Source organism: Catharus ustulatus, chromosome Z, assembly GCF_009819885.2.
Source record: "Catharus ustulatus isolate bCatUst1 chromosome Z, bCatUst1.pri.v2, whole genome shotgun sequence".
NCBI classification, from domain to species: Eukaryota; Metazoa; Chordata; class Aves; order Passeriformes; family Turdidae; genus Catharus; species Catharus ustulatus.
The window spans coordinates 46,821,632-46,839,039 of NC_046262.2; the positions used below are offsets into that span (position 1 = coordinate 46,821,632).

Below are 17,408 nucleotides of genomic sequence, written 5' to 3' on the forward strand. Positions count from 1 at the left end.
AGAATTATGACTATTGCTCTCTTTCATGTTTTAAGCTTAAACATACAAATAGGTCTAAAGAAGACAAATATTTGTCAAATGGGTGCCATATACAATACTGTTTATTAATAACCTCCTATTTAAAGTTGTGCATCAATATGCTAGAAGAGTAAATAACAAAATAAGTCAATCACTCCACACAGTTATTCTTCTTTTTAATTTTTTTTTGTCAATAACACCTTTACATGGCAACTTCTATAGACCTCATTAGTTCAAATCTCTGAAAAATCTAAATTCATTTGCTTTAGGCAATAAATACACTCTTTTAAACAATAGAGATAGAAGAAAAAAGGTAAAAATTGGTTGTAATCCACTACAGTTAAATTCTTTCTTTTCTGGAAAACAACATACACTACTCCTTTTTTATCACTTCCATAACTCCTAAGAGGGGAAAAGTTTGAAGAGCTCTAATGAGCTGTATAAAGTGGAGTCCACTATGCTCTTGTGAACCCTTGCTGTGACTGTCACCTATGCACAATCAGTGATACGGGAAATTTGTCTTCAAGAGACTTCACTGTGAAAACTTTGCACACAGAAACGCAAATCAGTATGAGAAGTAATAGGAAAATGAAAGATACTCTTTGGTATGAATTCTTGAGAAATTAAAGGTCTAAGGAAAGGAGTCAAGACATGTTGGTCACTTATAAGAAGTTACCAGATGACTTCAAGATAAGTTAAAGTGCTGTGACAAAGTTGAAAAGTTTTATGATTATATTGAAAGCTGAACTGAACCACGATATTTATTTAATGAAGCAAAAAATACTGACATTAAAACATATTTGGAAGGGTGATAAATCCTGTGGCAGAGGTTTCCAGTCCTATATGGCATGCTTGGCAATAAATCATAGTTGTTCTAGAAAAAAAACAAATAAAAAACATTGCCAAAAGCTAGAAGACCACATGCTAAAAGTTACAGTTACCTTACTTGATCTTTTCCAACTCTTCCTCATTAGCATTGTCTGAAAATAAAATAGAGCATTTTTATTACCTTTTCTCTGCAATACAGAAAAGGAGGCCAACAGTCTCAAATAGGGCAATTCACATTTAATCACCACTATAAATGAAGCAGCATCATGTACACGCCCACAACAGATACACACAGGTCTGAAATAAATCCAGACAAATAGCAGCCCTGTGCATACCCAGGCATACTTTTCTGGGCAGTATGAGTGTCTCATTCCTGGAGACAATGCATTATGTCAATTTGCAAGAAGGAAAAGACAGAAAAAGAGACAGAAAGAACTAGATTTAAAAATGAAAATAAATAAATGTGCATTTCTGTGGAAATGCAAAGAAATTAGTTCATACAACTTATTAAGATTTAGTAGCCTGTTATTTACACTGAGCAGGAATAAAAAAAAGGCCATTAATCTCTATAGAAACTTTTGACATGAAAAACAACCGTAATTTTAATTTTTTATTAACTATTTCAAAAGCACTTGATTTTTCAGATAATGGAAATATATTTTGAAATTAAAATATTTTCCTTGCTAAGAAATTAAATTATATTTTGGTGAAAAAAATTAAAATGAGAGAAAATATGTAGGGGTTTTATTTCTGATATATCCAGAAATTTTTCAAATAGACATCATTTTTGTGTGAGAAGAAAAATAACTAGCCACTGAGGAAACTTTTTTATTTGCAATGTACAGTTAAATCCTAAACGCTCTGCAGTAAGTTAATGATAGTTGTACCATTGTGGCTTTGGAAGAGATCCTAAATGTTTTATTAAGTTGGAGAATGCCATTTAACTCATTTTTCTAGGAGAAGTATGTAAGAATTCAACAGCTTGAGGCCCTTAGCAGGCCCTGAAGAAAATCTGAGCTCCTGGGTTCTGTCCAACACAGAAAAGCTTTTTGCTTCCTTGTCATTGCTGAATTCTACACAGCTATAGGTCAGAGCTTCACTGCACTTCAGACCAGGCGGTGAGCAAGGAACAGAGTAAGTTCTGACAGCTGAATTAGCTATAAACTAGGAAGAAATTCTACACCATAAGGATGGCGAGGCATTGGAATTTGTCACCCAGGGACGTTGTGGCTGCCCCATTCTGGCAGGTATTCCAGGCCACGTTGGATGGAGCCCTGAGAAACCTGATCTAGTGGAAGAGGTTGAGTGGAACTATATAATCTTTAAGCTCCCTTCCAAACCAAACCACTCTATGACTCTTTCAACTCTGAGGAGTTCAGTTTGAGTAGTAGCTACAGAAAGGTACAACCACCTCTGTTCAGTGCATTGGAATCATTATCAGCTAAAGAAGGATAAGCTGAAGCCACAACAACTATCCATAAAAACCAGTAAAATAAACACATAGCATAGGGTAGATCAAGATGGATGATCTACACAGAACTTTTTAATCTGAAAATTTGCCATGCCCTGCGTCTATCACTGGAGATTTTCTCTATGATGTTAACATCCCTCTGGCAAATAAATAAATAAATAAATAAATAATGATAATGCATGATATATGGTTTAAGGCAGCAAGCAAACTGACAGCCCATTAATGTTAATAGTTTCATATGAAGCAAAAAAACCTAAGCATCATTTGAGATAGATTATTTTAGGCAAAAACCAACGCTTTGCACGTTAATCTCAATAAATAACAATGTCCAAGTAGAACTTGTATGTTCCTTTTTATTCATATTCTTTGTTAGGTTGCTGGCAGCGATGAACAGCTGTTCCCTATCTCTGCTGGTCCAAAGGCAATGCTTCCTATCAGGGTAACAACTTTGTTATTTCCTGTAGCTGAAAACTGCTGTTAAGACCCAGGTAGGGAACAGCTGTGATAGAGAAGACACGGGTGACATGCAGCTCTGAAGAACTTGCTTACTGAAGGTTTTCCAGTGGTGGAATCTGTGTACTGAATGCTGATGGAAAAAGAGCCAGAAAAACTCACATGCATTGTGGCACCACCAACTACAACACAAAACAGAATCTGCAGGAAGCCCATACACATACATGAAATCACGAACAGCACACTAGCACACAAAGTACTATATGTATCCAAAAGGATTGAAGTAACAACACAAGCTTTGTTGGAGCAGGTCTAAGAAAAAAAATCAAGTAATTGCTACATTTGATTTCTTTTAAACTGGTCATCAAAAGGAGAAATTAATGAAAAATACAGAAAGTACATCATAACCACATTATTTTTTATTAATAGAGTTAAAATTCACAAATCTCTAGATAGTTCACAGGTTTTCACATTTTTATATACACATACTTCTCTTATATTTATTTATTTATTTTATGTATTTTTAATTTCTACTGGTTACCTAAGCTATCTGTCCCCTCAAAGCAGTAAAATTGAAATGCTGTATTAATGTACAGGACATGTACTTTTAAACAGAACAAATCAAACACAAATTAATTGTTGGAATAAATGCTACTGCAACTTACTGCCTTAGGCTGGAAATAGATTAAACTTTTTTTGAACACTAAAACCTTTCTAATTTTTATGGTCATATAAAAACAATCCATTCATCAATTTTGATTTACAATTTATGAATAAATCATAAATTCTAACAAAACAATTACCTTCACATGTCAAGAAATCAAAAGAACAGGATTTCTAATAACTTTGGATATGCTATGCTTCTATTCATGTAGATAGTTTGAATGAGATATTACAAGATTATTACTTTTAAAAGCTCACTTTTTTATGCCCTTGGACAAGCATCAGGTAGCAAATGGCAAAGACAAGATTTTCTAAAAACTTTGATTTGTTTATCTGCCCATAATTTTGAATAGTATTCAATAGTATTCAATAAATGCAGGCTATTTCTGCATTTTCTTCAAATTAAATGTGCCACAAAAATCAAATAATGTGTTCTTATTTATTAAACTGGTTTACCTAATCTATTTATTATTGAAATTATGTCCAGTATCTTCTACTGAAAAAACATAATTATAAATTACTTAACACTGTTTTCCACAGTCCACCTCAAAAAAAATACTTTTCTTTTCTAGTCAGTGTAACATAGTTTTACATACAGTTAACATCCTTAATTGATATCTGAATCCCAAAAGGTAATGTTTTGATCTAAGGAAATGGGGATTTCCACCTACAACTCTCAAAATCATCTCATCATTCAACACACATAAAATTTGAATTTTAACAGAATTTTTTCAGAAAGATAAGGAAAAAAATATTTCTGTGTCAACTAAGTATCTCTATAATTTCTTTTAACGCCTCAAGTCTTCATCCAAAACAAAACAATCTATTACTGTGTCAAACTGTCTGCCAATTTTTAAAATAATTTGCAGTAATGCCTCTCTCACAGACAGGTGATAATATACAACTAGGCCCCTGAATTCATCCCATTTAACTTCAAACTTGCATGTGGAGTATCTTATCTTCCAGCAGCATCAATATTTCTTAGGCAATGTGACAGGATGCATTTTACTGTAACATACAGCTACATTATTTTGAAACACCAATAAAATGCTTCGTGAGACCTGTGCTCCAAAACAGCCTTGACACAGTTCAGGCAGTGAAAGGACCTGTTTGAAAAGTATAATCCACACCAAAAGTTACCAAAAAAAACCATCACTAACAGCAAGTCTTGTTTAAAAGGGCTCAATTTGAAATACAGCTAGAGAAATGCCCAAAATACAGGATCAATACACCATGTGGTTTCTGTGGTTACATGGGAAAGCTAACACTTCTTGTTTGGAAGCGGTTCTATTTTTTTATTTTCCCCATGGTACTCTCATTTTAAACATATGGATTTACAGTACCTGCAATTTAAGTACTTCCAGGTAATTTCTGTAATCTTCATCTTTACAATTTAACCATTTAACATCATTTATGTGTAACAACATGCAAATGAAGAGGTAAAATATTATCTTAATTACATAATTACTTGCAACTCTTAATTGCAAGGAATATAAGAGTTATCACCTAAGCAAAATAAAGCCTATTCAGGAGAAAATTTATTTTTCAAATGTATGCTACATAGAGATATCAAATCAACAATATTTAAGGAAATTTGCAATGACAGGAAAACACTGCACATGATGTGAAGAAACAGTGTACCTGAGTCTTCTATGTATAAGTCATTAATTCATACTTAAAAGTGCTCAGTTTTTTATCCATATTTCAACTACACTTGAGTTATTACTTGTGTAAAGATATCCAAGTAGAGGGGGATCATCAATCATTTAAACAGCCCACTACACAGACTGCGAATGTGGGAGCTGCTTTTAGTGCTGCTTTATATGTCGCACATTTTCAAGACTGGAAAAGAATTAGTCTTAATCCTCTAACATAACATTTGAAAGATTATTGACCTCAATCACTTTCAACAAAAATATCCTCATCATTACAAAACCTTTCAAAAATAGCCAAAGATAACAGTTCAACTGGAGTGATAGATTTTGTAATGTACCTGCTCCTTTGAGGGTAAATAAAATCTAATACAGTAAATTCACGAATACAAGCCGCACTGAGTATAAGCCGCATCTCTGGGTGTTGGTAAATATTTCGGTTTTTGTCCATAGATAAGCCGCACCCGAATATAAGCCACTCTGTCGTTCGCAGCGAGGACCCGCGTGCAATTAGTAACAGAACCGCGGGAGGGCGGGGTTTACTGGCTGAGCTAAGGCTGCGCAGGCTCGGCCCACTAGGGCCTGCTGACGGGGCCAGGTGGCCCAGCCCGGTGCTGCCGCTCGGGGCCGGCCGCCACTGCCACTGGGCTCGGTCACCCCAGGTTGGCGCTGCCCCGCGGTGGCAGGCAGGGATGGAGCTTCCCCCGCTCCTACGGCAGCGGCGGCGGGCGGGGACGGAGCTTTCCCACGCCCGTGGCGCCGGTGGCGGGCGCGGACAAAGCACCCCCCCACCTCCCCAGGCCGCAGCAATGGCTGCGCAGGGCTCCTGTCGGCTCCCCGGGCCGCGGCAACGGCGGCGCCCCACCCCGTCGGCTCCCCAGGCCGCGGCAATGGTGGCGCCCCCCATCCCCCCACCCCCGTCCTCCCCGGGCCGCGGCAATGGCGGCGCCCCCCCCCCCTCCTCCCCTGGGCTGCGGCAGAGGAGGGAAGAAGAGACCTCTCCCGCCTCTCTCCTCGCCCCCCGTGCTGCCTGCAGGGAGCCAGGGCAACATGGTAACACTCTAACAATTGCGAAATGCCGGCTTTTACTGGCAGGTGCTTGGCTCGGCACTCTGGCTGGCACGTCTGGGGTTGTAAATGTCAGAAAATTATTCACATATTAGCCGCCCCTGACTATTAGCCGCACTTCTGGGTTTCCACCAAAATTTTTGTCAAATTGCTGTGGCTTGTATTCGTGAAATTTCTGTACTCTAAATAATCAGTGAAATGAAAAATTTTATTAGAATGTGTGCTTTGAAACCAGAATTAGGAAAAAAGGTGCAATGGACTGGAAAAGGGATGTATAGCTGTTTTGGAGTGTATGATCATCTTAAGAGCAGAAAACTCAAAAGAGAATAAAAAAAAAGAAAAAGAGATAGTAGGAGAGAAAGAATGGTATCACCACCCGTGGCTTCTGTGATGCATGGGGGATCATGGCCCGTGGTTGTGCTGTACAGTCCTGGTCCATCAGAGGCGGAGGCCTGCAAAAATTGCGGGGGTTATAACCCTGGTTCTTCTGGTAAATGTGCCAATACTTCCCAGATGAGTTCTGGGCATGCAGAACAGTCTCCTTCCTGGGAGATTCTGGAAATCTGGCTGTGTTGAAAGTGCAAGGGAGGGTTGAGCGTACGTGTGTGTCTGTGTTCAAGCCTGGGCAAACTTTGTGAGCAAACTTACTGAGTTTTGTAGTTGTAAAGTGGTGGCTTACAGTGTGGGAAAGAGACTAGCATAAAAATTCCAACAAAATACTGTCGCACTTCCACAGGTTCCATTGCATAGTGGCACTTTTTCTGCTAATTTGGAAACAGCTTATTTAAGGTCAAATTTATTTGAAACGTCCAAATGCTTCCCTACAGCCTCTCTGAGGCCAAAGGAATACATATTATTTTACAGTCTCTCTGAGTGAGAATAATCTCTTATATTTCTCAAGTCAAATTCACAAAAGCTATTAAAATATAATAGAAAAAGAGTTTGCAACAACTAAGAGTATCTACAAACCTATAAACTTTTCACTTACCACTATGCCGCTCAGAAAAGTAAGACTGATGTAGGAATTACAATAAACTCAGAAAATCATGCGATTTTGTAATTGAAATGTAAATTCAAAAAACTGAAAAGCATCAAATCATTTAACATTAGATGCCAAAAAGCAGAAACACTACCTTTTTCAACCTTATTTTACACATGGAATAGCATTTAAATATTCTTATTTAGAGATAGCAGACTAGGTCCAAAATTCTTAACCGATAGTTTACTGATGTTCCTCTGTAGTAACCAGCACCATTCATCTACAACTGACTTCACCTGATCCACCTGTTACTAACTATATAAGGGACGATCCAACTCAGGCGAAATATGCTGTACTATACCAGAACATCCTTCTTAAGAATTAGAAAAGTCAAATTAATCTCATAATTTGAGATTTACTCTTGTGCTTTATGTCATCCAACCACAGACCAATCACAGGAGTGATGACATTTGTTAAATTACTTAAAATTACCACTTCTCGCTGGTCTCCTGGAGCCAACAGAACTGACAGGAATATACTTCCCAGATCATGGTCAGGGTAATGAGGATCCTTCAAACTCAAGGTAACATCTGTTTGCCTAGGAGACAAAAAGTTATGCATTTACTTAGACTTCAAACTCGCAGATAATGAAAGTTCTCAGTCATAAGAATTGAAGGTTATTTAATTGAATTGAAATTGAATTTATATGAACCTACTTAGAAAACAGTGTCACAAATTTGCCCTATTTCTACTTTTAAGTATTTCTGCTGAATGCTCATAAAAATTCTAAATACAGTAATTTCATCATTATAAGTTGCATCTGATTGTAAGCCGCACTTCCTGGTGTCGGCAACGTTTCGTTCTTTGTCGATATATAAGCCGCAGTGGATTACAAGCTGCACTTTTGTTCGCAGGAAGGATCCGCGTGAGTCTTTCACAAAGTTGACAATTAGTAACAGAATCGCAGGATCACGGGGTTTACTGGTTCGGCTTGGGGCTGGGCGGACTCAGCCCTACTTGGGGCTGCTGACAGGGCTGGGTGGCCAGCTTGGCGCTGTCTCTCGGCAGGGCCGTTCAGGGCCAACCAGGCAGTGCTGCCACCACCACTGCCGCTTGGTGTGGCTGCACCGCTGCCGCTGCTCAGCAGAACCGCCCGGCCAACTGGCGCTGCTACCACCGCTGGGCTCGCTTGCCCTGGTCCATCGTCTGCACCGCTGCTACCGGGCTTGCTCGCCCCAGCCTGGCGCTGTCCCGCGGTGCCGGCGGGAGTCCTCTCCCCCACCCATACAACAGAGCAACCAATTTGTAACAATTGCGCGATCGCAGGTTTAACTGGCAGGTGCTCAATTCACGATCTCAGCTCCGCCTGTGGTTTGCACTCCCAGGTTGGGAAATTTTCGAACTTTGTTCATATATTTCCTGCTCCTGAGTGTACGCCGCACCTCCGGGTTGGAACCAAAATTGTAGTCAAAATGCTGCAGCTTATGATCCTGAAATTACTGTACTTTTATTCTGTGTTAAGTATTTACATGTACCGCAGTAATTAAATGCAAAACTAAACATTAATGGATTAAAAAACAGAAAAAAATTTCAAACATTAGGGAGTAATGCTGTGAATGAAGTTAATATGAAAACAAGGTTAAAGTGGTTATGAAATTAACATCTCTATGGACACTGTAAAGATATGCATAATCAGCTAATAAATTGCCATTCATAATACAATAATTTCTTAATCATAAGTGGCTTTCTTTGCTTGGTTTTATGCTCTGTGGGTTTATATACAGTAATTTCACTACTATAAGGTGCACCCTTTTGACTAAAATTTTGGTCCAAACTCGGAAGTGCGTCTTATACTCTGGAGCACCTTATATAATGGACAAAGTTTGGAAATTTGCCAACCCAGAAGTGCGAGCTGCAAGCTGCTACAAAGAAACAAACCCTAAACACTGACAAAGTGTCTTGGGTTACAATACAGGATGTGATTAAAGTATCTATTCTATCACCATCTGTTGTGACCAGGTGGGGCAGCGATCTTTATCTCTGTGGGAGATACTCTGCTAATGGGCCATCCATTGAAACCAGGCAGGGCATTGTTCTTTATCTTTGCACCCCCCATCCTTCATCCAGGGAGTTATCTTCTGCTAATGGCCCATTGAGTCCCATTGTGTGACTGATAAAATTACTTCATCCCATTGAGAGTTGCTCCAGCCAAGGGGGAGAGCCAAGCCTTTCTTGTTTAGATAAAAACTGAAATTCTAGGACACCGAGTAGCCCTTTCTCTCCTCAACTCTAGAAACAAAACGAGATTTCTCCACATTACTACTAGACCTCTGGAAGGAAACTGCACCCTTCTACAAGACCACTGCTTCAACTAAACCACATATGTTACTGCAAGAAGACTGCAGCCACTATTTAAACAAACTGCTACCAACACCCTACCTGACAGGGTGTCAGGTTGTACTCTGACTTTGTCAGTGTTTGGAGTTTGTTTCTTTGTAGTACTGTATTTCTATTTTAATTTCCCTAGTAAAGAACTGTTATTCCTAATTCCCATATCTTTACCTGAGAGCCCCTTGATTTCAAAATTATAATAATCAGGAGGGAGGGGGTTTACATTTTCCATTTCAAAGAGAGGCTCCTGCCTTTCTTAGCAGAAACCTGTCCTCCAAACTAAGGCACAAAGACAGAGCACAAACTGACACCCCGTCAGGGTGACACCCATCAGTCAGGGTGTTGGTTGCAGTCCCATTAAATGGTGGCTACAGTCCTCCTGCAGTGACAGATGTGGTTCAGTTCAAGCAGTGGTCCTGTAGAAGAGTCCAGCCTCCCTACGGAGGTCCAGCGATGATATGGAAAAAAAGTGTGGTTTTCCTATGGAATCCAGAGAAAAGAGGGTGACTTGGTGTCCCAGAATTTCTGTTTTTATCTAGGTAGGAAATGTTGGGCTCTCCCCCCTGGCTGGAGCAACTCTCAATGGGATCAAGTAATTTTATCAGTCACACAATGGGACTCAATGGGCCATTAGCAGAAGACAACTCCCTGGAGGAAGGATCAGGGGGTGCAAAGATAAAGAACAATGCCCTACTGGTTTCAATGGATGGCCCATTAGCAGAGTACCTCCCACAGAGATAAAGATCACTGCCCCAACTGGTCACAACAGAGAGTGGTAAAATAGATATTTGATCACATCCTGTATTGTAACCCAAAACTGTACGGCTGGCGTGATTGTTATTAATTCATTACTTTGTTGCGCGCAGATCCTTACTGCAGAACAAAAATGCGCCTTATAGTACAGTGCACCTTATATATGGACAAATTTTGGAAATTTGTCGACTCCCAGAGGTGCGTCTTATAATCCGGTGCACCTTATAGTCATGAAATTACTGTAATTATTTTCTAGCATCATGTTTTAATTACAACTCCACAAACATGGTATTAGCACACATATCCAAAAATATTCCATAGGCTTGTTTGTATCATACCTATTTAATTCCAATGAATTGAGATCCAAAAATGCCGAACCAATGAAGTCATCTTGAAGTCCAAAGTCATAATCAAATACCTATGATGCACAAGAGCATGTTTTAGTGCTAGAAATCTTTTTTTCTTTAGAGTTTTCCTGATTATGAATCATTCTTGAAATTCCTTTTCCAGAGTTGTGACTTCAGGTCTCTCACTTGTTGAATCAGAAATACCTGAAAGTAACCTGAAACTTTCTGGTCAGAAAATCAAGTTTGAAACTCCTTCTTTATATGTCAAACTGCATCATCCAGAGACATTGATGTATACTACTACCAGTCTATGTGAACGATAGCAGTTTTATAAAAAATAAATATTTTTATAAACATAGGCATTGAGAGAAGGAAGATCAAAACAACAAATTAAGCAGAATTACTGATTTCTTATACACTGATTCCCTTACGAATCCTGCAAAATGGAAGCAGGAGGGCAGGATATGGTTATGAAAAGTGCTTTTATTGCAACACTTGCATCAGTATTTGAGATCATATAACTGTACATTTTGAAGGTTACAAAACTATCAGAGGTTAGAAACATTACAATCTAAGATTAAAATGTAATAGATATGTGTAAAGAAACAATGACAATTAATACTCTACTATGAAGACTCTGCCTCCTAATATGCTCCCTAAAAGAGAAAATACCTTGATAAATTTACTGACATCCAGACAGCAATCTGGCCAGTACATCAGATGTATTATTTGAGTTAGGTTATGACGTCCTAAATCCAAATAAAGCAAATAATCTGGGGCAGCTATTGCAGGGAAATAAGCAAAAATGGTGGACAGCAACAAAGAAAAGTTGCAAAGCAAATAAAAAAATTCAAAAAAAGAGAAAATATTATCAACTTTTAAGGTAAATTATTGCTTTTTTAAACATGAGGTTTTCTAAGGACTGGAACATATCTTCGGCTAAGTGAGAGTGAGACTTGTGAACTCCTCGTAAGGAGAAAGGAGAAAATTTAACTGAGATATGACTGGACTAGTTTAAAGGTCTTCAACTCTAAGTACTTGAACTACTGTGCTGTGCAAACCCTTCCAGGAAGTAAAACAGCTTATCATCTACAAATACCTTAACATGGATGGGGTTAAGACAACAGTAATAGAAATCCTGTGGCCCAAAGGCTACAGCACAGCTGCACAATTTCATGGGTTGGATGCAAGTATGTGAGCACAAGTCTCTCACATGCATTGAATCTATCTGAGCATGCATCTTTGCATTTTCTACATCTATTAGTCATTCCAGTGGCAAAAGAAAACAAATAATGAAATCTCAGTTCATGGTACAAAGTCAAAATTGTTTTCTCCCTCTCTCTTCCTCTACAAATAACCATGGTAAAAATACCAAGTGTTTTTAGCTGACTTAGTAAAATCCAGTCGTGTCTTAAAATATCTGTATGAGCTGTAAGCCTAAAATACTTCACACAGTGTGTTCAGGCTGCAACCATGAGAGACCTTATATCACTTGACACACTTCTACTGGAAAAAAACACACACCCCACTCCAGGTATTGGCATAAATCAACTCCAACAGGTGGCTACATTGCTAGTCTTTGCATCTTCCTCTCTTTCACCAGTTCATTCCTTATGAGTCACTAAAAACAATAAAGGCAGGAAAATGCCATTTGAGGATACTTATTGTCTTTTAAGCTTTTCTAGTAACAATGTACTTTACCTGAGCAGCATGAAACATAGTACTGATTAATACTCAAAGGGTGTTTAAGTGGCATTGCTCTACTAAAAAAAAATCTAACATTTGACATTTCAGTTAAAAATTCTGTCACGAATTTTAGATTAAGACTGATACTGATCTAAAACAGATCAACTAAGAGAATTACATAGGTAAGCCAAGTTTTCATATTTTCTCAAGTATTTTCAATGTATGCATGTTTTATTTTGAATCCTAGGACTACAGTTTTTTAAAATACATTTTTTGGAACATAATCTTTATCTACTTTGATTTACACAACAAAGAATCACACTTTTAGATCACCATAAACTACTGGAGCCAGAAAAGCACCTTTCTCTTCTGTAGGTCTAAAACAATCATCACAGTTTTTCAAGTTTTCATTCCAATAGCGACATCTAAGAAATACTAGTTGCTCTGCTGCTTATTAGTCAGGACATTGCTGGCCACTTTTCCATCTCAACTCAAGAATCCATTTATTTCAGAATAATTGGTGCCTCTAATATGACAAAATCATTCTCAGCTGTGATTTACTAATGAGAGCTACAATGTAAAAATTGTAAGAGCAGAAAATGGTATAAAACATAGACGCAAACTGACTGTGTTCCATACAAACAGCAAAATTAGAAAACTTAGGAGAATCAAGCACACATCTCAATAAATTCTCAAACTGACCTCAGCAGTGAATTGCTTTTAATGGGACAGGTTATGCTTTATGTCATCACTATGCAGTGATTTTGCATAAATAAAATGGATCATGAAATACAATTTACTTTCTCTGCTCTTCTGCTAAGAAACATTAAAAAAATATGACCTGAAGTAAACAAAAATGCCTGTATTTGACACTTTTAAGAATCATAATTCTACAGAAAAAATTCAAATAATTTTCAGTCTTTAGTAGCACTATTGCACAATAAATTTTTCAGTATATAAAAATCACAAAATTTGAATTTGAATTTGAATACTTCTGTTGTAACTTATCAGACATAGAGGTGTATCATAAACTGGTGTCTTACCTTTATGTACAATGGTTCTCTTAGGTTATCTATAAGAACGTAAACTTTTTCTTCCCACACAGGATTAAGATTCTTGTATACTGTTTTACTTCTAAACACTTCTTTTCCTCCAAGTTTGAACTTGACATATGGATCACTTGTTCCTGGTAAAAACACAAATATATATACTGTAAACTCAATCTTTGTAATACAGTAAGGAAATGGAGACTAAATTACAGTAATTCCACCATAAGGCGCACTGGACTATAAGGGTGCCCTTCACCCCCCGGGAGTCAACAAAATTCCCAACTTTGTAGATCATATAAGGCGCACCAAACTATGGGGTGTACTTTTTTTTTGCCACGAAAATCCGTGCCGCGCTCAACAAAGTAACGGATTACTACGGAATCCCGTGGTCGTGGAGTTTACTGGCATGTGCTTAAATAGGAAACATTTTTCACACATTGATGTACAGTAGTTTCATGAATATAAGCTGTACGGAGTATAAGCCGCACTTCCGGTGCGTTGACAATGTTGCTGTCCTTGTCAATAAATAAGCCGCACCCAATATTAGCCGCACTTTCGTTCGTAGCGAGAATCCGTGCGCAGCTTTCACAAATTTGCCAATTAGTAACAGGATCGCGGCATAGCGGGGTTTACTGGCTCGGGGCGGGGCCAGGCAGGCTCGGCCCGCTCATGGTTGCCGACAGGGGCAGATGGTCCAGCTCGGTGCTACGGCTCGGCGGGGCCGGTCGAGCGGTGCTGCTGCCGCCGCCGCTGCCAGGCTCCCTGCTCCCGTCTGCACTGCCGCTGCCGCGTTTGCTCGCCCTGCGGGCGGTGCTGCTGCCGCCGCCGCCGCCAGGCTCCCTGGCTCCCAGCTCCCGTCTGCATCACCGCTGCTGCGTTCGCTCGCCCTGACCGGCACTGCTGGCCCCGGTTCTCCTGGGCTCCAGTGGACTGCTAGACTGCTAGCCCCGCTTCTACCGGGCTTCTTCCCGCCGCCGGGCAGCCCTGCCCGCCGGGCTTCCTGCTTCTGCTATCCTCCCCTATGCAGTCTGGTTCCCGTGCACTGCCAGTCCTGCTTCTACCGGGCTTATCCCTGCTGCCGGGTTTCCTGCTTCTCCTATCCTCCCCTATGCAGTTTGGCTCCCGTGCACTGCCAGCCCTGCTTCTACCGGGTTTCTCCCTGCCGCCGGGCTTCCTGCTTCTGCTATCCTCCCCTATGCAGTCTGGTTCCTGTGCACTGCCAGCCCCGCTTCTGCTGGGCTCCTCCGCCGCCAGGCAGCCCTGCCCACCGGGCTTCCTGCTTCTGCTATCCTCCCCTATGCAGTCTGACTCCCGTGCACTGCCAGACCCGCTTCTGCTGGGCTCCCCCGCCGTCGGGCAGCCCTGCCCCCCGGGTTTCCTGCTTCTGCTATCCTCCCCTATGCAGTCTGGCTCCCGTGCACTGCCAGCCCTGCTTCTGCCAGGCTCCCCCGCCATGCTAGCCCGGGCTCTGCCGCCCCCCCTGCCCCGCCCTGTTGGCTCAGGCTCTGCTGCCTGCCCCCCGTACTGCTGGCCCCGCCTCTGCCAGGCTTTCCCACCTCTGCCGGGGCCGGCCGGGCTCCAGTTTGGCTTGGGGCTGCCACAGGCTCTCACTTCCGTGTTGGCAGCTTTTAGAATATTGTTCATATATTAGCCGCCCCCAAATATTGGCCGCACTTCCGGGTTTCCACCAAAATTTTTATCAAATTGCTGTGGCTTGTATTCGTGAAATTACTGTAGACTTTAAACGCAGTCCCAAGTGCCCTCCCTGTGTGTGGGCCCTGGCAGTCCCGCCCGACCCCGACGCTGGCTGGTGAGGCGAGGCTCAGAGCAGGCGCCACTCGGAGCAGTGGTGGCACGGAGCAGATGGCGCTCGCAGCGGCACGGAGCAGGCGTCGCTCGGAGCAACCGCGCTACGGAGTGGGTAGTGTGTGCTGTGGTACGGAGCCGATGCCGCTCAGAGTGGCTGCGCTACAGAGCAGGTGGCACTCAGAGCGGCCACGCTACGGAGCTGGCGGCCCTCACCGCACTACAGAGCCGGCACCACTCAGAGCGGCTGTGTTACGGAGCAGGCAGTGCTCGCTGCACTACGGAGCTGGCGCCGCTCGGAGTGGCCATGCTACGGAGCAGGCGGCGCCTGCTGCGCTACGGAGCCGGCACCGCTCGGAGCGGTGCACAGAGCGACGGCGGCATGAAGTGGGTGGTGCCCGGCAGCTCTTCGCTCCTGCTGCGGCCAGCGGCTCTTCGCTCTCCCCACGGCCAGGGGTGCCTGGCGGCTCTTCGCTCCCCCTGCGGCCGGCGGCCCCCGGTGGCTCTTCACTCCCCTTGTGCCCAGCAGCGCCCAGCGGTTCTTCACTCCCCCGTGCCCGGGTCGAAGTTGGTAGCAGCTCCCTCCCTCCCCGCGTGGCTCCTGCCGGCTGCGGCCACCCGCTCTCGCCCCCACTTGCGACTTGGCACTCCCGCAGCACCGCCCCCCCATTGCAGCTCTCACTTCCAGGGTGGCAAATGTCACAACTTTGTACATCAGATAAGGCACACCGGACTATAAGGCGCACTTCCGGGTTCAGGGGAAAATTTTAGTCAAAAGGGTGCGCCTTATAGTCATGAAATTACTGTACTTTAAACAGAACTCGTCTAATTCCTACAGATAGTAAAATTCAAAACAGCATCAGATGAAAAGTAGTATTTTTTGTCTCAATCTATTACTTTCCAGGGTGTCAATACTCAGTTAATTGAATCCATTAACATCAAATGGGTGCTTACATCACTTTCTGTTGTTTGCAATCCATTCTCAAAGTCACACATGAAATACTAGCAGTATTGGTTTCAGTCAACAGAATTATGTCCTTATTAGGACTAATATTTTCTCTTAATGCAACAACAAAAATTAGATAATAAAGTTAAAATTACTCCTGTAAAATACTAGCCTAATCATGTTGTGCCTTTGAAAAGGCACAACACTAGTGTAAGTCTTCAATGACTTTACTGTGTCCAGGCTTTTCTCTTCCTACAGCACTCACAATAAGAAAATTAACTCCTAAGTCTGTCCACCAAGTTCTCAACATGCCTCCTGCAACAGTCACCAGAGAGCACTGGACAAAGTCTCTTGAAACAACTGAGTAATAACAATTAAGTGTGATCAGAAAAACAACCCTGACGGGTATGAAGAAAGTGTTAAATATGGCATATGAATGCCACATGAATGGGATATGAGGAAGTATTACAAGGACTGAACCACCTGTGAGAGGAGGAGTCTTCGGTGGGTGCAGACTTCCAGTCATCCAGGAGTGCAGGTGAGACAAACTGATCAAAGACTATCTTAAAATAAGCAGTAAGCTAGCTTGAGTAAAAACTCCATCTTCATTAACAGCAGCAAAATTACAAGATGAGATTTCTTTTCTTTTTCCTTTAACTTTTAAGGCTTTTCAAGAGACCAGCCCATGTTAGAAGTTTGTGTTTGTATCCACTGAGAAATACATCCAAAAGAAGCTGCTTTTCTTAAAATTGCAACATGCTCTTCTAAACATAAATTAGAAGGGCTATGAGTGTCATTCTTTGCATTATTTCATCCAGCCAAAAGATGTCAGTACTCTTTACCTTAAGTTAATGTCTCCCTGTTTCAAAAAAATCATCTTGTGTGTTATAGTCAATTTTACATGCAATTCCTGGGGCAGAATTTCAGTGGCATAAAAATGTTTTGTCTAGCACAACTAACCTGTTCCTTGGTTATTCAAGTAGTAGTGATGATTCTGAAGTCAAAGATCAAATATTTAAATTAATTATATGTAATGTGAAGAGTATTTTTGATATGGACGTTGTGTCAATGGTGTGCCCACACTCCTGCTCCTTGGGAACCACTCTACCTCAGGAATTCTCTTAAGACTTGACCTTCACATAGACAATTTGGCAATGAAGGATCCCTTGATTGTGTCAGGAACTTCTGCGTGATTAAGGTGGGAATGGCACTGAGTTCAAAGACAAGAGAGGAAAAAGTCAGTCTTTGGCAGCAGCCTTGGAACATCTAAAAAGAGGAAAAATGATTCTAGCCTGTGA

General features: G+C 41.4%; 1 protein-coding gene across 5 annotated transcripts in view; it reads right to left on the bottom strand.

Moving 5' to 3' along the window:
* MCTP1 (multiple C2 and transmembrane domain containing 1) overlaps nucleotides 1-17,408 on the bottom strand; it is a 238,027-nt gene that overhangs the window by 150,701 nt on the left and 69,918 nt on the right. For 3 of the 5 annotated variants that reach the window (XM_033084913.2, XM_033084916.2, XM_033084914.2), the window contains exons 3-6: nucleotides 13,353-13,495; nucleotides 10,615-10,694; nucleotides 7,625-7,730; nucleotides 960-998 (exon numbers count right to left, since the gene is read on the bottom strand). In XM_033084913.2, the coding sequence (XP_032940804.1) occupies nucleotides 960-998; nucleotides 7,625-7,730; nucleotides 10,615-10,694; nucleotides 13,353-13,495 (368 nt within the window). The remainder of the gene's footprint in view (nucleotides 1-959; nucleotides 999-7,624; nucleotides 7,731-10,614; nucleotides 10,695-13,352; nucleotides 13,496-17,408) is intronic. The other 2 variants (XM_033084915.2, XM_033084917.2) reach the window with 1 other exon arrangement.